Below are 21941 nucleotides of genomic sequence, written 5' to 3'. Positions count from 1 at the left end.
TGTGTTAATTTTGACAGCCTTAGATAAAACATATGTCCAAAAGTCTGTGAACCCTTTGAATCCAGGTGTTTCTTTTCTAACAGGGGTCTGAGATACAAAACAATAATGACTAATGTCAGAATATAGTTTTATATTATGGGAAAAATGTCAGTGCATTGGTTAGTTTGGGTTAAATTGTTATCTTTGTTTCTAAAATGCCTCGTAGATGGTTTTATTTTTTTTATTTATCCATGACTCTGATTTTAAATGTTCTTCCTCTAAATTTCTAAAATATTTTTCCTGCTCTGACTGTAAATAATAATTTTCTTCCACATTTAACCATCTACTTTCATCACATCTGACTGAGGAAAAACATCTACCATTAACTTTTAATTTAATTAATTAACTTGGATTTCAAACACAGGATCAAAAACAAATTAATTTTAGCAAAAAAAAAAAAAAAAAGTCTCCGTTTTGAATGTCTGGGGTCGCCGGAAATTTGTGATGTTAAAATGGGGTCAGGAGTGAAAAAAAAAAGGTTGGAACCGCTGGTCTAAACGTTCAGAGTTTATGGACATGTGTAAACCCAGTCCAGTATCTGGTGTCTTCCAAACCCTGTTCCTCTTTTCCTCTCTGGTTCTTGTACAGCTCAGTAATTCAACAATGCTTCTCTTTCAGGAAAAGAGACTGTGATGAAAGCGATGGAGGCAAACAAGATTGAACATGAATGCAGTCTTCACATGCCGAACAGTCCTGTCAGCGGAGGTATGTGAACACAACATCAGCCTGATTTAGTGGGAAGGGGAGGGGTCACCGTCTGACGCTCCGCCCACTTACCAGAGTCATAGCTCGGGGGCTTCATGTCACCTTGGTTTAACTCCGTGCCATATTTTAACTTGTGGTATTTGGCTCTGGAAGAAAAAAAGAAAGAAAAAGACAGACGGATGAGTAAACAGGACTGATCACAATGAGGAAGTGAAATAAAACAGATGGAGGAGGAGGAGGAGGAGGAAGAGGAAGAAGAGAAGGAGAAGGAGGAGGAGGAGGAAGAGGAGGAGAAGGAAGAGGAGGAAGGGAAGGAGGAAGGGGAGGAGGATGAAGAGGAGGAGGGGGAGGAAGAGGAAAAGGAGGAGGAAGAGGAGGAGGAAGAGGAGAAGGAAGAAGAGGAGGAAGAGAAGGAGGAGGAAGATGAAGAGAAGGAGGAGGAGGAAGGGGAGGAGGAAGAGGAAGGGGAGGAGAAAAAGGAGAAGAAAAAGGAGGAGGAAGAGGAGGAGGAAGACGAAGAGGCGAAGGACGAGGAGGAGGAAGATGAAGACGAAGGAGAAAGAGGAGGAAGAGGAGGAGAAGAAAGAGGAGGAGTAGTAGGAGGAGGACACAGATAATCCTTACACATTCTGTAAAGTGACCATGTCAGTATTTATTTTTCATGAAACTAAACCCACACATTAAAGACTGTTCAGCCTCAGTTCAACACTTTTAACTCCAACAATATTTAACTGAACTGTCAGAGAAACAGAAACCAGACCCAGTGTGAACACAGGCTGGATCTAAACAACACAAGAAGCTGTAGTAGATGATGTCATAAACAGCGTGGGATCATGGGAGTTGGTGTTTTCACCACAGTTACTGATTAGAATCTATTCAGTGTGACTCAGATAAATCATGTTCTGAGTCCAGTTTTATTCACGTGTTTTTATTAACCCTCTGTTATCCTGCCCACTGAGGTCCTTCTAATCACTGAAAACACCTCATCTGCACAGCAGCACAGAAAAAATGTTTTTGTATTTCATCAACTTCAGCCATAAACAAAAATATCAAACACTCAATAACTGTCATATTTTTTTTAACCCTTTAAATGACATGTTTGAAACCATATATAGAAACCATATAAAGAATATAAAGAAACCATATATTTGATGCAAGAAAACACAAAACCTTTTTGTTTTTTTAACCTTTTATAACATGAAATGCAAAGTGTGCATAATATGCTCACCTGGATAATGGAAAGATAACCTCACAGTGCTAGTGTTAACATGATAGAATAAGAAAAGCACTCAGAGTGCGCAGACCTCTGTCAAGAAAGATCTGCCCCCCCCCATCGCCACCAAAATTTAATCATTTGTTCCTTGTGCCAGTATCAACATTTCCTGAAAATTTCATTAAAATCCATCCATAACATTTTGAGTTATCTTGCTAACAAACAAACACGCAAACACACAAAGCAAAGCGATCACAATACCTCCTGGTGGAGGTAAATATTACGTCTAATTCTAGTAACATTGGCAGATGGTGTCAAACTCTTTTGGATCCAGTCTTTGTTGTTGTGTAACATTATCAGACTGCTAAGTTTGTCATGCTAGTGCAGTTATGCTAATGCAGTTATGCTAGTGCAGTTATGCTAATGCTGTTACTTCCTGTTTCGGGTCAGATTATCTGGTGATACATTTCAACACTGCCCTCTAGTGTCTGGGAGTTTAAACAACACAATTAACCGTCTCTTCTGAATGTCAAAGTTAATTCAAAATCCATAGGTTTTATTTTTCACATCCATGCCGTAGTTTTAACACATTATGTAACGTACTATCTGTTTATCTGTTTTATCTATTTATCTAATTGTTTGTTTTTCTCATGCCTATACTTTTTATTGCTTCCACACTGTAATGTTTTTAATGTTTAATGTAAAGCACTTTGAATTGTCTCGTACATGAAATGTGCTATAGAAATAAACCTGCCTTGCCTTACACTGGACCTTAATTTTATTATTTTAGTGAGGAAATCCCCAGGTTTTAACCCAGGCAGTGCAGTAGTCGCCCTGACATGCAGAAGTACGACAGAAACCATCTGTGATTTCAGTTTGAAGGACAGACACAAAACTATTTCAGCTGATAAAAGACAAACAGTGATGTGTGTGTTTTCTTTGTGATGTTTCGTCATCTGCAGCTTCATACGAGGCTGAAAACACTCGTCTGTTTGACCTCAGACCAGACCCCCCCACCCCCCAAACGCAATCTAATTCTGCTCAAATTGGGTACATCCTACATTCAGAATGCCAGTTCTAACATTGCTTCCAGATACCCTCGGAGACATGACCTGTTGCTAGGCAACCGGGGGAAACTGGTAGCAGTTCTGGGTTAAGTGTTGCTCCAGACGCCGGTGATGTCAGAGGAGAAAAGTGGATAAATATACGGTGGAAACGGCCGAGGATCCGCCACGGTTTACAGATCTGATGATGAACGGAGGGAAGTCACCTCGGACCGCTGTGGTTACCGTGGACGACAGACATGACGACTGCGAAGGCTCGAATCAGCTCACATTCACAAACACATCCAGTCCAGAGCTGAAACTATGACTGGATGAGCCACTATATGGACAAAAGTATTGGGACACGCTGAATTCAGGAGTTTGTCTGATGAAATATGTTCTCCTTTATGGTGAGAAGAAAAGTTTATAAAAATAAAAAGAATGACTTGTTTGCACGGGTTTTATTTTTATTTTTTTAAATCACTGTGTATTGTGTCCTACTGTTTTATGTATATTTATGGTACTTGACTAAACTGTTTCTATCTTATAATTTAATCATGCTTTTAGATGTAAAGCACTTTGGTCTTCATGTTGTTGTAAAGAGCTATATAGATAAACTTTGATTGGTTGATTGATTGATTATTTCCAGAAACTTCCAGAAAATGTGCAGAAAATTAGGATTATAAGGTTAAATCAAGTGTTGAGGTTGATGACGTATGTAACGTATGTGAAAAAGTTCAACTGTTTGGTATCAGGGTGAGAAAATTATGAACACTTTACACTTCATGTTATAAAAACGTCACATTATTTTTTCACGATTTGTTTTAGGTCAGAATTCAAAAGTTCATTTTTGCATGATTTTTAAAATTCTGACCCATCCACTAAAATCAGCACAGCACGTTGTAAACTGTTAAATTACTAAACTAACAAGTGAGTACAAAATACACACTGACACATTTTAACACTTAACATCTGACCTAGAACCAAAAATAAAAATAGGACCAATGGCCCTGTAGCTTACCGGCCAAATGAAAAGCTTTGGGAAATGTATCCAGATGCCATTTATTCTCACCCAGTTCTGTGTATTTATTCTATTACAGAAATAGCCCATGTTTTGCTCATATTCCAATCAGATCTGTAAAAAATTCAAATTCCAACTTGATATCATTGATACTGATTTATTGGATCAATCCACTTCCTATCTGTTATAATAGGAAAAGTTTTCAAAGTCGCACCAAATCCAGAATCAGATCCGGATCGAAATAATTTCAATACCTTGTGTTGACATCATCATACAGAAGCTGTATACCAACTTTGAAGTCAATCAGAACTGGAGTTTGGGAGAAAAAGACGATTGAAATTTTTTCCCCATAAGAGCCCATGTTAAATTTTCTGTAAGTCTGTCGTCTGTTACAAAAATTTCAATCGTCTTCTTCTCTGAAACTACAATTCCAATTGACTTCAAACTTGGTATACAGCTTCTTTATGATGTTGTCAACAAAAGTTAGTGAAATTATTTTGATCCGGATCTGATTCTGGATTTGGTGCGACTTTGAAAAATTTCTCCATTATAACAGATAGGAAGTGGATTGATCCAATAAATCAGTATCAATGATATCAAGTTGGATTTTGAATTTTTTACAGATCTGATTGGAATATGACCAAAACATGGACTATTTCTGTAATGGAATAAATACACAGAACTGGGTGAGAATAAATGCATCTGGATACATTTCCCAAAGCTTTTCATTTGGCCGGTAAGCTACAGGGCCATTGGTCCTATTTTTATACAATATTATGATCTCAGTATTTTTTATGAGTCACAAATCACTAGTATTTATGATGTTTCACTGTGGTAATGTGACATAATCTGCATTTCCACCTTAACTCAGTCCTCCTTAAAGTGGTTCAGGTCTGGATGTGATTGTTCTACTTGTGCTAATAGAAGCCTACTTCCATCCCGGTTTGAGTTGTAGGCGCCGTTTGTTTCTCATTTGTTCAGCTGTTGGTTCAAGTATCGCAGTAAAAGCCTGAACAGTGACGCCGACGCAGCTCGACATGACCGAACATGTGACGTTCACGGCTTCGACCTGTGACCAAACCTGGACAAACTAGAATATGTGAACAGGAAGCATGTCTGAGAAGAGTTAAAAAAAACCCAAAAAACACTAATACAAGCCGTTACCTGAGTGAATAAAAGCTCAGATTTAATGAGTCACTAATGGTGTTTTGTTGCATCTTTTACTGATAATTAAAAAGAAAATGATGCCGATTCGGGAGCATGAATCAGGTTTAAAGCAGCAAAAAAAAGAACAATATGACATTTAAGGTGATAATTATTTATAAACGGATATGAGAGTTCTGCTAAAGTTTAGAAAATAGAATAGAATAGAACAGAATAGAACAGAATAGAATACAACAGAAAGAATAAACTAGAATAGAATAAAATAGAACAGAATAAAACAGAATAGAACAGAATAAAATAGAATAGAACAGAATAGAATAAAATAGAATAGAAAATAGAATAAAATAGAATAGAACAGAGTAGAATAGAATAGTCTGTTCTATTCTATTTTATTCTATTCTGTTGTAGTCTATTTTATTCTGTTCTATTCTATTTTATTCTATCCTACTCCATATGTATGTATATATATATATATTTATATATATATATATATATATATATTTATATATATATATATATATATATATATATATATATGTATATGTTCTATTCTATATTTTATTCTATAATAAACTAGAATAGAACAAAATAAAATAGAAAAGAAAATAGAACAGAATAGAATAGCCTTTTTTTTGCAGTGCAATAATATGAATAAAAGTATCGTGTTAAATCAGGTATTGAGGTTGAAAATGTGTCAAGTGATGAAACTGTTTAATAATATGATTTTTATGGGTAAGAAATCACAGCAGTTATGATGTTTCAACCTCATCATTTTCCATCTTCTATGTTTCTACTGTATCTAGATTTACTCAGAGGTTCTACATTCAGTCCAGTATGAGCTGAACTGGACTGAACCAGTGAAATAATAACAGTGAAAAAAGTACAATTACATTATGAAAATGTTTACATCTACAAACAAAAGAATGTGAGTAACATGAACCTGAGATTTCTTAATAATAATCAGTGTAATTTTACTAATATTCAGCCTCAGCTCATCATTTCCACATGTACATCATAATGAACAGATACAGTGGATCTACAAATACACACAACATTTAATAACAGACAGAATATTGGTACAATTACACTGATTTATATGAAGATATGACCTGTTCATTTTTGTTCAGGTTATTGACATTTTTTGTTTAAGGATAGTTTATAATGTAAATATTTTCACGTAATTTTCCTTTTTTTACACTAAAACAAAGTAAAAATGTGTAGTTGTGTCAGTATTTATAGGTTATTATGATTAGAGGTGTATATTGGCAGGAATCTGGTGATATGATACAAATCACAATACTAGGATCATGATACGATATATCATGATACTGTTAAAAAGGCAATTTTTGGTTTTTCTTCTTTTAAAGTGATTATTTCCTTGAAGAATTGAATTACACCAGAAATATGCACAAATACTAAACACATTTTTATTGGATCAGAACAGGATCTAATGCTATATCACCAAATGTTTGTGTGTTCAAACTGAAATGATGTTTTACACACATTACAGTTTAAGATCCTGTTCAAATGTTCATATTCTATTAGTTCAGAACCAAGGTTATAATAGTTTTGGATTTTTCATTATAGTTTAATTTTATTTCGTTTTGACTTTTTTTCCCTCTAATTCAGTTAGTTTTAATTTGTTTTTAGAGCAGGTTTGCTAGTTTTCTTTTTTTTTTCCTAAATGCTTAGTTTTAGTTCAGTTTTAGTTTCTTTATATCTTTTCTCTTCTTCTCCGTCATATTCAAATAAATCCCAGACAGGACTCTGCTGCTTTCTCTCAACTTTAGTCTCCATGTTTCCAGGTAGAGTGGGGACCAGAAGATGACTAAACGACAAGTGACGACAAATGACGGACCGTTAAATATCATATGGTGCCAGCAGCTAAAATTGCTTGAGGGAAGTAAATCGATTTTGTATCAATTCGATATTGACAAAGACGAAAAGGAAGGGAATTTTTCCATAATTTTTATATGTTCTAGTAAGTTTTGTAAACACACAATACAGTTTCAGTTAGTTATCATTTTTTTCTTTTAATTATAGTTTTTATTTATTTCAGTTAATGAAAATGTTCTTACAATTCTAGTTTTCGTCATTTTGTTAGTTTTCATTAACAATAATAACCTTATTCAGAACTAACATCATAATATTATTTTTGTGCGATCCCAACAAAGGAACTACCATCTGCCTCTCAGGCAGTAAAAAGTGCTTTTAGGATGATTGAAATAACCATTATTTAATAAAACAGTGTTAAATAATAATAAATAAGATATAAACAATAAAGAAAAGACAAAGAGAAAGTGCAATAGAGAATGTGCAATAATTGGCACTATGGTGACCCCTTCATTGTGCAATTTTTTTTTTTACCTTTACTAACTTATTTATTTTAAGTGCAGTTTTTGATATTTTATCATTTATATATGGGTTGTTTTTAATTAGTGTTTTAAAATTTTTTGCTGTGTTTTATTTTGTGCTGTGCATTTTGCAATTTTGTTCTGTAACAGCATCTGGGATGTTTTTATTGAATGACGATTAATAAATCTGAATCTGAAAAACAAAAAACAAAAATGAACCTCTGCCATATCTGCATTTGAATACATACCTAAAAATATCAATACAGTACTTTTTAATATTGATACAGTATTGTGAAATGAAATATCACATTATATTGCAGAACCGATATTTTCTAACACCCCTAATTATGATGGTATTTTATTGGTGTAAAAATAGGGCCTCTGAAGTGGAACTTCTGCATTTGACAGATCCATCCCCTGGGTTGGATTGGACCCTCTGACGGGTCCGGTTTTGGGGCATGGGCCGTATGTTTGACACCCCTGTGTTAAAACGACGATAAAATGGAGGTTGTTTTCTGCTCCATCACAGACCAGAGGGAATCTCACACCACCGTTTGTCTTTATCTGTGCTGCTCGGAGGCGGGGGGGGGGGGGGGGGGGGGTGTATTTTTAGGAGTTAACGGGTGTATTTGTTGAGGTGTTTGTGTTTGTGGTGGGCGGCGGCGGCAGTGGGTGGGGGGCGGGGCCGTGGGCGTAACTCACCTCTCCTGCTTCAGGGCGTACTCCAGCATTTTGATCCTCCTCACCAGGTCTTTCTTCAAGTTCTCCTGGCCTTTCCTCTCTCCCTGCAGAAAGGCGATCTGGGCCTGGAACAGAACCAGAACCAGGACAGTCAGGAGCGGATCAAACAGAACCGACACTCAGTATGTGTTCTGTTCTTATAAATAGAGCCGCGGGTTCTGAGGCGGAATGGAAAGACTCGACTTCAGACACTGAACATCTGACAACGACTACCTTTACAGACGGAAATAGAACCATGTCAAATCAATACGCACGGCATGATGGGAAATAAAAAACAATCTGTGCTTTTCTATTTTAATCTAACCTATTCACACACACACACAAATCTACTGCCTCTGTTCAAACACAGGCAGAGAATGATGACGAGTCAGCAACACAACACACTGAACTAAAGCTGCTCAATATATCGTTTGAACATCGTCATTGCAATGTACGTGTGCGTAATAGTCACATCACAGGTCCTGCAATGTAGGAAAAAATGATCTCAGAGTGTTCTCATTGAAGTTCAACATGGGTACCTGACTGACACACAGCCATCCACCAATCACAGGGCCAGATTAACACTTCATTGTACCCTGGGCAACAATATTCAAGGGCCCCATCATCACAACCCCAGGATCCCTATAATCTGGCAAAATACAGAATAAGTTCCAGGAATATATGTAAATATACCCCATACTTCAATATCTAACTATCATCAAATGCATTTTGATGTACAAATGAGTAAATGCTCGTAGAACTACAAGTGCACCACTATAGCCTCTTGTCAAGGCCACTCGCATATGATGATATGAAAACAAAACACCTTAGCATCAGTATAATCTAAAATTGATCCACTACATTTGAAAGAGAGGGAAGTGTCCTCCATTTTCACAAAAAATAAATAAGAAACCATTTCCAAAGTATCCAGTATTTATTTAAGAACACTTTTTGCCGACACAAATGTATTGAATCGTCAGAAAAAGCCCACAGACAAAACACACACATAATCTGATAGAATCAGATATGAATTTTAAACAGAAATGCCTTTGTCACCTCAGAATTCAACAAGAGTTAAAGTAAGTGCAATGTAAACATCTTGAAATCTGCTTTCTCTCATCAACAAACATATCTAAACATTTTCATGGAGCCACCACGAGGTGGTTAATTTTCGTTTTTAATTTTCGTTTGGCGCTCCCACTTAGCTGCTTCTGCATGTTTGCAATGTTTTGATTCGCGTACATCGCGTAGTTCTTGACATCTCACATCCCGTTCAGTGCATGCACGTTGATTTGCGTCAGCGCTGATTCGCTTTTTGGACTGACCAATGAGGAGAGGGTGTCAGCTCACGGTCACAGACAGCAGGAGCAGGGTTTCTGTGCAGTGCAATGGCTCCGGGCAGCGGACAGTTTCATTTATAAGCAAAAGATAACCAGATATTTTCATTATGCCCGAGCTACCCAGGGCCCTTCAGAGGTTACGGGCCCCTGGGCAATTGCCCAGTTGCCCATATGGTCAGTCCGGGCTTGACCAATCACAATCGTTCTTAATCAGTTTGCTGAAACAGACCACGCCCCCTGCATACGGAGTGAGTCGCTGGTAACAACATTGAAAAATGAGCAACAAACAAGAAAAAAAGAAAAAAAAAAATCACCAAAAACTACGACTTGGTGCCAAAAAGAAAATTAACGTCAGTTATCTGGAATTATTTCAGCTACAGAAGGTTGAAACTGAAACGTGTTCTGTGTCGACACAATGAGAAGAAACACAACGGATTAGTTTGACCATTTACATCTGCACCACACAGCTACCAAATTAATTATTTAATAATTATAATAAGTATCAGTCATATTATAGTATATAGTATAGATATGCTTAGACTAGGAAGATGATTACTGTTATTAATTATTTAAGGAGAAGGGGTGGGGTTTATAAATTCTACTTCTTCTCACTCCTTTTTGAAGATGTATTAGATGTCTTATATTTAAGTGTTTTATTTTCTTCTGTTTTGACATTCATATTCAAAATAAATACATCAATCAATCAATTATATCCTTCTGAGTATTTTTTCATGTCACAATATATATCGCAAAGTTAAAAAAAAAATCACAATGTCAGTTTTTTCCAATATCGCGCAGCCCTACACTGAACTACAACTACAACACACTACAACTACACAACACTACACACTATAACACACTAACCTCCAGCGATGCTACAACTACACAACACTGTAACACAACTGCACCACATTAGGTTACAACTACACATACTAAACTATACAACAGCTACACTACACAACCAACACACACACTACTGTTACGTCACACCTAGGGCTGGGCCGTAAAACGATAAATATCACGATATAACTTTTCCTTGATAGACATATGAGACATGCTCGATACAGTTTCAACAGAATTCATTCATCCATGTTTTTGTTTTTTAATAATAATTTTAATAATAATACTATATGTCCCTCTTCCTTTTACGTAACTCTTATATTTATATATCTTTTCACACACACAGTCATTCATCCATATACACATACATACGTACATATGTTTATACATATACCCACAACATACAAGTACACATACATGCATGCAAAGACACATATAATCTTTTACCTATGCGTTGTTTAGTTGTGCTGGCAAATAAAAAAAAAAAAAAAAAGAAATAACTCAAAGAGAGAAATATATACATAAACAACAGTGAACATATGGTGACAATTAATAACCCTACAGTACAGTATATGGTATACAGCAGGGGTGTTAAACTCATTTTAGTTCAGGGGCCACATTCAGTCCAATTTGATCTCAAGTGGGCCGGACCGGTAAAATAATAACAGGGAAAAAAGTACAATTCTATTACAATCAGGTTTAGATCTACAAAGTTTCCTTAACCTCCTCAGACCCAGCTATGGGTTTTCTGTCCACATTTGTGGACAAGAGTTTTACAACTTTATACAAAAAAAAAAAAAAAAAAAAAAGAAAACTGTCCACCACAAAGGACATTCCATAAAAATTTTAAAAACTGCATCTGAAAAAATAATGAGGTTTCCAATATAGGCACTGATTTAATAAAAAATAATGACAGCTTGTACTTTGCTGACATTTCTTGGGTCTCAGGAGGTTAAGAATCTGAATAACATGAACAATTTGAATTGTCTTGAGAAAAACAAGTGCAATTTTAACAATATTCTGCCTTGGTTTGTCAGTTTATCATTTACACATGTGCATTACAATCGCACAAAACATTTAGTAACAGGCAGAATATTGGTAAAATTGCATTTACTTTTCTTAGGACATTTCCGTTTGTTCATATTTGTTCAGGTTGTTCACATTTTTTTGTAAAAGTATAGCTTGGTAATGTAAACATTTTCGTGTAATTTTACTGTTTTACAGCAAAAAAACAAAGAATTTGGGGTTGTCATTATTTATAGATTATAATGATAATATTTTACTGGGCAGACCCACTTAAAATCGAATTGGACTGTATGTGTCTGTATGTGGAAGCTGAATTAAAATGATTTTGACACCATTGATTGTTAATATCTTCAGTGTAATTTTTGCAATTTTTCACAAATTCATCCCACGGGTCGGGTTGGAAACTTTGGGGGGCCGAATTAGGCCCCTGGGCCGCATGTTTGACACCTGTGGTATACAGTATTATAATACACTATAATACACAGTATATAGTATTATAATACACTACAGACTTGTACAACCAAAATACACTCTTAACACACTGGAACTGGTGTACTAGTACTGGTATACTGGTACTGATCAGACCCTGATCATAAAGGAGTGAGTGTTGAGTTACTAGAATAAAACTACGGTTAAACCAAGTTTATTCAGGTGGAAGGAGGATACAGAATAAACCACTAAAACGTTCCTTTAACATCAAACCACCTCGTCCTACCATTTAACGGACGCTGCAGACTCTGAGCTGCACCATCAGATCTTAAGGAGGATGAAAAGCGACTTGAAGCCTGGTTTTTCACTTCACATGCAGAGGATGGTGTGAGTTGAGTGGGCCGGATCACAGTTTCACAGGGATACCGAGTAACGCCGCTGCCTCGATAATGAGTCATGACAGCGCTTCAGTCATTTGCACATTCTAAGAGCACGGATTCAGATGGAGGAACCCAACAGGAGCACGATGAACTGAACCGCCTCGACCAGGACTCTACAATACACACCGAGAAACACAACCCTGTACGTCACCAGTACGTTCTATTAAGAATCGATAAGTACAATGTGTGAGGTTGTCAGGTTCTGTCCTATGTTCCAGTCCTGGTTCTGTCCTATGTTCCAGTCCTGGTTCTGTTCTGTGTTCCAGTCCTGGTTCTCTTCTATGTTCCAGTCCTGGTTCTGTCCTATGTTCCAGTCCTGGTTCTGTTCTGTGTTCCAGTCCTGGTTCTGTTCTGTGTTCCAGTCCTGGTTCTGTTCTGTGTTCCAGTCCTGGTTCTGTTCTATGTTCCAGTCCTGGTTCTGTTCTATGTTCCAGTCCTGGTTCTGGATGCACATCAATCTAACTATAGAAGTGGGCAGGACTTTCACTGGAGGAGAAGTGAACTCATCCAATCACAGTCCATATCTGACTTCTATCAGTGACCAATAGGAACTAGACTGATATCTGGAACCATGTACATGTTCTAAATCATCAGAATATGGACCAGTAGAAGGAAAGGAACGTTTGGAATATTTCAAAAATTCATAAAAAATTCAAAATTTCTCAAAACTGTGAACAAACTTTGTAGGCATTGTCCCAAAGAAGAAACATAAATAATCCAAAATGAATCCGACCAGTAGTTTCAAAGAAGAAGATTGTTGAAATCTAGACATTGGTGACCTTGAGTTTGACCCTTTAAAGTCACTCAAGGTCAAAGGTCATGGGTCCAAATCAGTGTCCATATATGACTTCCTATCAGTGATCAGTAGGAACTATATTGATATCTGCAACCATTTACATGATATAAACCATCAACATATGCACCATTAGAAGGAAAGGAACATTTGTAATATTTTAAACATTCGCCAAACATTTCTCAAAAGTGTAAACAAACTTTGTTGACATTGTCCTAAGGAAGATGCTTTTTTTTTTTTTTTTTTTAAATGAACTCGACCAGTAGTTTTGTCTGAGAAGATCAGGGTTTCTGCAGGTATCAGCAAATCTAATTTAATACTTTTTAATGCCCTTTTTAATGCCGCTTTAGACTAATTTAATGTCCATGTCCAACTGTAGATACAGTTTTATATATAGTTTTATATCTACATTTACCGTCCACAGGCTTTCACCAGGTTCTCAAAAGTTCCTCCTCCAATCACTTCTGCTGAAACTTGCATTTTCCCATTTTTCCCACATTTGCTAATATTCCCTCTGTTCTTTCACCACAGCATGAACACACTCACAGCACTTTGCATTCCAAACATCTGCTGTTGGGGCTTCATGTATCAGCCATAAACAATAGACAATTAAAGGGTTCCACCTGTCAATCATCACACTATGCTTCTAATCAAAATTATTAAATGTTTATATAATCAAAATAAATCATGAATAACTGCTTTTTTTCCATCAAGCGTATTTCATTTTTTAATGGCTCTGGATAATGAAATTTAATGCTTTCTAATGCCATTTAAGGCCTTAATTTTCAAAAAATCTATTTAATGACTTAATACTTTTTAACTTAATAATAATAAATCCTTTTTTTATTGTATGATATGACCGTTTTAAATTATGTATTTTTTATATATTATATTTTTATGCATGGTATGATTGTTTTAAATGTTGTATATTTTATACTTAGAGTCAAGGTTATTATCGTTAACGGAAACTAACGAAATGACGAAAACTAGAATTGTAAAAACATTTTCGTTAACTGAAATAAATAAAAACTATAATTAAAAGAAAAAACGATAACTGAAACTGTATTATGTGTTTACAAAACTAACTAAAACTTATAAAAACTATCTTTAAAATTCCCTTCGTTTTCGTATTTGTCAATGTCGGATTGATATGAAATGGATTTATTTCCCATACAACACTTTTTGGTCCGTCACTTCTTGTCACTGGTGGTTTCCAGTCGTCTTCTGCTCCCCACTCTACCTGGAAACATGGAGACTAAAGTTGGGAGAAAGCAGCAGAGTCCTGTCTGGGATTTATTTGAATAGAATGGAGAAGAGAAAAGACACAACAAAGCTAAAATTAATACCAAAACTAAGCATTTAGCAAAAAACAAAAACTAATAAAAACTAGCAAACCTGCTCTAAAAACCAATTAAAACTAACTGGATTAGAGAAAAAAAAAGTCAAAACTAAATAAAACTAAACTATAAGGAAAAATCCAAAACTATTAGAACCTTGCTTGTACTGCAGTGTTGTAGAAGAGCCCAACCGGGGACTGGAGTTGAGAATTAGCATTAGCTATAAACTCTATATGCATAACATCAGCTGCAAACTTGTAACTATGTTTGACTGCATTGTCCTTGTCAAATAAATAAATTAATTAATTAATTAATGACCTGCAGAAACCTTGAAGATGTTTGAAAAAGTTGCTAACAAAGACAACGCCGAAGATGACACCGGACACAGCGCCTTCACAATAGCGGCCGGTGAACTGGATACGTAAAACAAACGCACCGCAGTCCAGCTAGCATCGATCGCAGCTGCAGCAGCAAAGACGCCAACGTCACCATCCCTCTACTTAACGTCCACTTTGCAGAGCTCTGCCCTCCTGACTCATTAGGACGGGCTCGATCCGTACTAATGCATTTAAGATTGACAGCGTTGTTAACAGCAGTCGGTTTGGATCTGCTCTGAATCCACGTCCTTGAGCCACTGCTACTCATTTATACACGGAGGCGGATTCAAAAACAGAAGGATTTCCATTGACTTCTTAATGTGACTAGAGCAAAAATATCTATTGATGGCAAACAGCCCAAATTAATAAATGAACGCAGAGCTTGTAAAACATAAGGCGTGAGGTTAAAGCAGCGTGTTTTCACAGAATGAGAGCAGAGGAAGGTGAAAAAAGGCTTCAGGAAAATATTACATATGGAAAATGATCAGTGTTTGCATAGGGCCAGACTGAGACGCTCCCAAAATAACCAACTGTGAATGAGGTGGCGTCGGTCCAAATATAAGAGGAGAACAGTGTCCACGGCAAGTCCACCAGAACGGCTCACTGTGGACACATCTCATCAGCTTCGTCAACAAACAAACAAACACACAGACAAACACACAGACAAACACACAGAGGTGGAACTGGTCTGCAGGTGTTTGGACGTCTGCCAGAGCTGATCCCAGGTCAGGAACCCAGCACACAGCAGGACCCGTTCATGAGCCTTATCCTGCTTTTGATCGTATACAGGAAGTGGTATTTGCATGAAGGTCCGACAAACCTGGTGGTTCATAAACACCAATGATGCAGTTAGTGATGACTGAGGACATTTAATGTGACAGTCCTGTTCCAGATCAGTAACACATGTTTGACACGTCTGGAGTGGGCTTCACCACATCCCAGACGCAGGAAGTATGGAAGGACAGATGGGGGGGGGCACTTCCTCCTTCTATGTATAAATGAAGGTGCAAAATAGACGTGGACAACTTCCTGCTTCATATTTTCTGGGGATGGGAATTGATCCTAGCAAGGTTCTAATAGTTTTGGGTTTCTCATTATAGTTTAGTTTTATTTAGTTTTGACTATTTTCTCTATTTCAGTTAGTTTTAATTCGTTTTAAGAGCAGGTTTTCTAGTTTTTATTAGTTTTCATTTTATGTTTTCATCTGGGTTTGCCTGTTTGTCTGAAGATAACTCAAGATAACTCAAAAAGTTATGGATGAATTTGGATTAAATTTTCAGGAAATTTTAATACTGACACGACAAACAAATTATTAAATTTTGGTGATGATGGGGGGGGCGTTGTTTGTTTGTCTGTCTGTTAGAAAGATAACGCAAAAAGTTATGGAAGGATTTTGATGAAATTGTCAGGAAATGTTGATACTGGCACAAGGAACAAATGATTAAACTTCAGTTGTGATCACTGGTGGGGTGGGGTGGGGGGGGGCTCTAAATGCTGAGTTCTAGTTTCGTTTTAGTTTTTGTCATATCTTTTATCTTCCTCATCATCGTATTCGCATAAATCCCAGACAGGACTCTGCTGCTTTCTCCCAACTTTAGTCTCCATGTTTCCAGGTAGAGTTCAGACCAGAAGACGACTGGAAACCACAAGTGACGGACCGTGACGTGTCGTATGGTGCCGCTAGCTAAAATTGCTAGAGTGAAATAAATCGATTTCGTATCAATCCCACATTGACAAAGATGAAAACGAAGGGTTTTGTAGGTTTTGTAAACACACAATACAGTTTCAGTTCGTTATGTTTTTTTTTCTTTATTATAGTTTTTATTTACTTTGGTTAACGAAACTGTTTTTTCAATTCTAGTCTTCGTCATTTCATTAGTTTTCCTTAACGATAATAACCTTGGTTCCAAGTAGTTCAACAACACAGCATCATTGCATCAGATGTGTCATCAGGTCGTTTCTGTATTTCAGTTGTTTCCTCTACAGCCTGGTTATATTTGACCAATAAAGACGACACTAGGACCATGTAGCCGAGGGTGAAACGGACTCACCAGTGTCTCTGAGTCCCCGAGGTCGGACCAAACCACTACTATGCTCCAAGTCTCATCACAGAAGCAGCGACCGGACTCTGTTCATCTGTGGACGTTTTAGGACTCGACCTAAAGAAAGTCCAATCCCTACGTGAGGACGAAGACGAACCTATCGTCCTCCAGTAGGGATTGGACTCAAGAACTGGGTTCTCTACAAGAACCGGTTCCCAGTGGCTCAGTTCGTTGGAATCGTTAGTTTGTTTGTTAAACGATTGGGGATTTGATGGGGATTCTGTGATCCCATCACAGATCTGAGGTAGGGAGCAGTGCCTTGCATTGTGGGCTGCTCACAAAAACAACATGCTGACTTCAGTTGTCTCGTAGTTTTACCCAAAAATTTAGTTTTTAGGAAAAAACAAAAAACAAAAAACAGGATTTTATTTTTGGCCAAAACTGTGCTGCCCTTAGAGCTTCCATAACAACAAAAGCTTAAATACCTTCAACATGTACAAACATTTAACAACAGCATCCAATTAAACTGAACCAATGGAACGTCTCTGATTGGCTGCTTAGAGAAGGGGGTGGTGACTCTGGAGGCGGAGCCTACAGCTGCTAACGTTAAACTCCTCTGGGTTCTATGGCTAGTGTTAATGTTAGCGTCACTATGATTTTAAATGTTCGACCTCGAAATTTCTAAAATACTTTTAATGTTAATGTTGATGTTTATAAACTATATGGACATAAATATTGGGACACGTCATCATGTCTACAGCTGTAAGATGTCCTGTTCATGATGAATTGAGATAAAAACATCAATACTTCCTTAGAGTTTAATGGTAGATTTTTCTTCCTCAGTCAGATGTGATGAAAGTAGATGGTTAGATGAGGAAGAAAATTATTATTTACAGTCAGAGCAGGAAAAATATTACAGACATTTAGAGGAAGAACATTTAATATCAGTCTTGGATAAAAAATAAATAAATAAATGTTGAAAAAAATCCATCTCTGAGTCATTTTGGAAACAAATATAACAATTTAACCCAAACTAACCAATACACTGATATTTATCCCATAATATAAAACTATATTCTGACATTAGTCCTTATTGTTTTGGATCCCAGACCCTGTTGGAAAAGAAACACCTGGACTTAACTTGTCCACATACTTTTGTCCGTATAGTGGATCAATAACACACGAGGTGTCCAAAAACAGTTTTCCACCTCTGTATCTGTGGTTTCTCCAACTTTCAGCCTAAACTTGTAAAATAAACCGTTTTCATTCTGTCATGTCCGGCTCTAACAGATGATTGGCCGTGGAGCGTTGGCTTGGATTTCACGTCTCTATAATCGTCTGGCGCGTCGATCGCCATCGCAGACACAACAGCGTAGTGTGAAGCAGACGTAACAGAGTTGTAGATGAAACTGTACATCTGCGTGGATAGAGATAACGAGCGTCCATTCACTCCGCCACGCACGAGACCCTCCGGCGTCGGTCGCTGCCAGAGATAGAAGAGAGCGGCTCTGTGAATCTCTGGCTGGCTGTCGCTCCCCCCATCAAACATTAACCTCGGGAGGAATGCAATGAGTCAACTCAGGCCATAAAGAGACACAGGAAGCGTTTAATTCCAGGCCTCACACTGACTGCATTATGGGCCGGCGTTACGGGATAAGGGCTCCTCAGTGCGAGCGCTGGAGAATGGGGCATCCATCTCCAACGCTGGGCTTTTCAGAGACAGGAAAAGGAGGCAGGGGAGGTGGGCTAATGGAGACGCAGGAAAATAAACCCCCTGGACGGACGAGGTGAGGGGTTGGCTCAGCTGGACCCGGGTCAAACACCCGGAGTCCACTTCTGATTGGATTTTATGGAGCCGATTTAGGGCCATAAGTTTTGTATATGAAACTACAAAATTTGAAACTGAAAATTTAAGTTTTGATCTTGAATTTTTAAAAATACAATAAAGTATTCAAATTAAAAATAATTGTAAGAAAAGTTTTATTCAGGTTAAATATAATTTTGATTCACTTTGGTAATTTTTCACTTTCATATATATTTTTCATATATTACTGGCATGAGTTTTTTCACTACCATGGACGTGAATATAGTGTATAGAAAGTGTTGAGTCTGAATTGTTTTAGTTCCTACGTTCCCTGAAGGCAACATGAGCGGGGAAGGCAAGATTTTTGCTATGCTGTCACTCATGATTCCACGCCCCTTTCAGTTGAGGCCACGCCCTCTACGCCACATCAGGGCCAAAAGTTGAACAAGCGAAAAAAAAGAGATCTGAAACTGAAAAAAAGATCTGAAAGTGAAAAAATAACATTTGAAACCATAAAAAATAAGATCTGAATCTGAAAAGATAAAACATGCAACTAAAAAAAATAAAACCTCAAAAATTAAAATATATATGAAAGTGAAAAATGAAAATAAATAATTTATTCAAAAGAATTACTGAAGTGAATCAAAATTATATTTAACCTGAAAAAAACTTTTCATACACTTATTTTTAATTGGAATACATTGTTGTATTTTTCAAAATTCAAGATCAAAACTTAAATTTTCAGTTTCAAATTTTATATTTTCATATACAAAACTTATGGCCCTAAATTGGCTCCATAGTCTTGATTTAGTGATTTATTCCAAACATGCAATGAAATTTAACATATATGCGAACAAGCAAAACATGTATAATAATACAAATACCAACAATCATAACAATCTTAGAAGAAGAGCACAATAGTTCCATTTACATTTACCTGAAAAGGGGCAGGAGGAAGTGCAACTTATTAAATCCCACCCCCTCACCCTAAAATATTATTAATAATAAAAACTACATATATATATATATATATATATATATATATATATATATATATATATATATATATATATATATATATATATATGTGTGTGTGTGTGTGTGTGTATTGCCTCTCAGACAGTAAAAAGTGCTTTTACGATGCTTCAAATAATTATTTAATATAAAACAGTGTTAAGTAATAATAAATAAGATATAAACAATAAAGAGAAAAAAAAAAAAATGAACCTCCGCCATATCTGCATTTGAATAAATACCTAAAAAATATCAATACAGTACTTTTTAATATCGATACAGTATTGTGAGATGAAATATCACAATATATTGCAGAACTGATATTTTCTTACACCCCTATTGAAAATATAAGCATTTTCGGGGTTTTCAAGCAGCTGTTCGAACCCTGCATGTAACATCTGACCTTGCACAAAAATAATAATGTATACGCCTCTAGATTTGTGAAACATTCCTACATTTTTGTTATATCATGATAATTAAAAAGAGTAAAAATCTAAAATAAGTGTTTAACTTCATATATTGAATTTCAATGTGTTCCTGCTGTTGGATATGACTAGGGGTGTAAGAAAATATCGATTCTGCAATATATTGTGATATTTCATTTCACAATACTGTATCAAGAAGTACTGTATCAATATTTTTTAGGTATTTATTCAAATGCAGATATTGTGGAGGTTCATTTTTGTTTTTTTGTTTTTCTTTTTTGTTTACATTTTATTTATTATAATTTAACACTCTTTTATTCAATAATGTTAGTTCCTTTGTTGGGATTGCACAAAAATAATGTTCTGATGTTAGTTGTGAACTAACAGAATATGAACCTTTGAACAGGATCTTAAACTGTAATGTCTGTAAAACAGAATTTCAGTTTGAACACAGGAACATTTGGTGATATAATATTAGATCCTGTTGTGATCACATAAAAATGTGTTTAGTATTTGTGCAGATTTCTGGTGTAATTCAATTTTTCAAGGAAATAATCATTTTAAAAAAAGAAACAAACAAAAAATTGCCTTTTTAACAGTATCATGATATATCGTGATATATCGTATTGTGATCCTAGTACTGCGATTTGAATCATATCACCAGATTCTTGCCGATACACAGCCCTAGATATGACATGGTTTTAGTACAGAAACAGTCATTCTGAGGTTTGTCTTTAGTTCATAAAACATCAGACTGAGTCACTAAATCACCACTACAACTGAAAATATCATCCACGTCCATGACACGGCAAGGCCTTTTAACACAGACACCGTAAACGCCGTGGAAACAGAGGTACATGCTGAGCTGTGAGCTGAAGGAGGAACTGGGACGGGTGTAAATCCCACATTTACAATGTAAACAGCCTTTCTTTGACCGGGTTTACTCTCACAGGCAGAACAAGCCAATGAGCAGCGCCACGGCCGACTGATAACCAGCCAAGTACATTCCACACATGCCTTTAGAGTGGGAGGAAAGAGAGCAAAACAGCAGCAGGACAAGAGGACGGAGCTGTGGACGGACGGACAGAGGGACAGACGGATGGATGGACAGACAGACGGACGGACGGAAAGATGGATGGAGCTGCAGACGGATGAAGCTGCAGACGGATGGACAGATGGATGGATGGAAGGACAGACAGATAGACAGAGGGACAGACGGATGGACAGACAGACGGACGGAGGGAAGGAGGGATGGACAGACAGAGCTGCATATGAATGAACAGACAGACAGATGGACGGACAGATGGACAGTGCTGCAGACGGACAGACAGATGGAGGGACAGACAGACGGATGGACAGAGCTGCAGACGGACAGATGGACAGACGGATGGATGGACAGACAGACAGATGGATGGACAGATGGATGGATGGGCAGACGGAGCTGCAGACGGACGGATGAACGGACAGACAGACAGACAAGTGGATGGATAGACGGACGGACAGACAGACGGATGGAGCTGTAGACAGAAAGACAGATGGACAGATGAAGCTGCAGACGGACAGATAGACAGACAGATGGACAAACAGACAGACAGATGCACAGACAGACAGACAGATGCACAGACAGACAGACAGATGCACAGACAGACAGACAGACAGACAGCTGCTTTTCCCTTACTACAGCACTCCAACACAGTAAAGCATCATCAGATGAAGTGGATAAAACAACAGTAAACTGAAGTTAGTCAAATATGGAGCATCTGCATGAAAAAACCATCAGGACCTTTATATTATATCATGTTAATGGAAGATTAT

The 21941-nt window shown here is 37.0% G+C and overlaps 1 protein-coding gene across 3 annotated transcripts in view; it reads right to left on the bottom strand.

Moving 5' to 3' along the window:
* The window catches only part of LOC115434234 (striatin-like), a 58025-nt gene that overhangs the window by 20503 nt on the left and 15581 nt on the right, over window positions 1–21941 (bottom strand). For all 3 annotated transcript variants that reach the window (XM_030156066.1, XM_030156067.1, XM_030156069.1), the window contains exons 2-3: window positions 8242–8345; window positions 817–890 (exon numbers count right to left, since the gene is read on the bottom strand). In XM_030156066.1, coding sequence (XP_030011926.1) covers window positions 817–890; window positions 8242–8345 — 178 coding nt within the window. The remainder of the gene's footprint in view (window positions 1–816; window positions 891–8241; window positions 8346–21941) is intronic.

This window comes from Sphaeramia orbicularis, chromosome 15 (assembly GCF_902148855.1).
Source record: "Sphaeramia orbicularis chromosome 15, fSphaOr1.1, whole genome shotgun sequence".
Classification (NCBI taxonomy): Eukaryota; Metazoa; Chordata; class Actinopteri; order Kurtiformes; family Apogonidae; genus Sphaeramia; species Sphaeramia orbicularis.
Note: the sequence above shows the minus strand (reverse complement) of the source record. Positions and strands in the feature narration are given on the sequence as shown.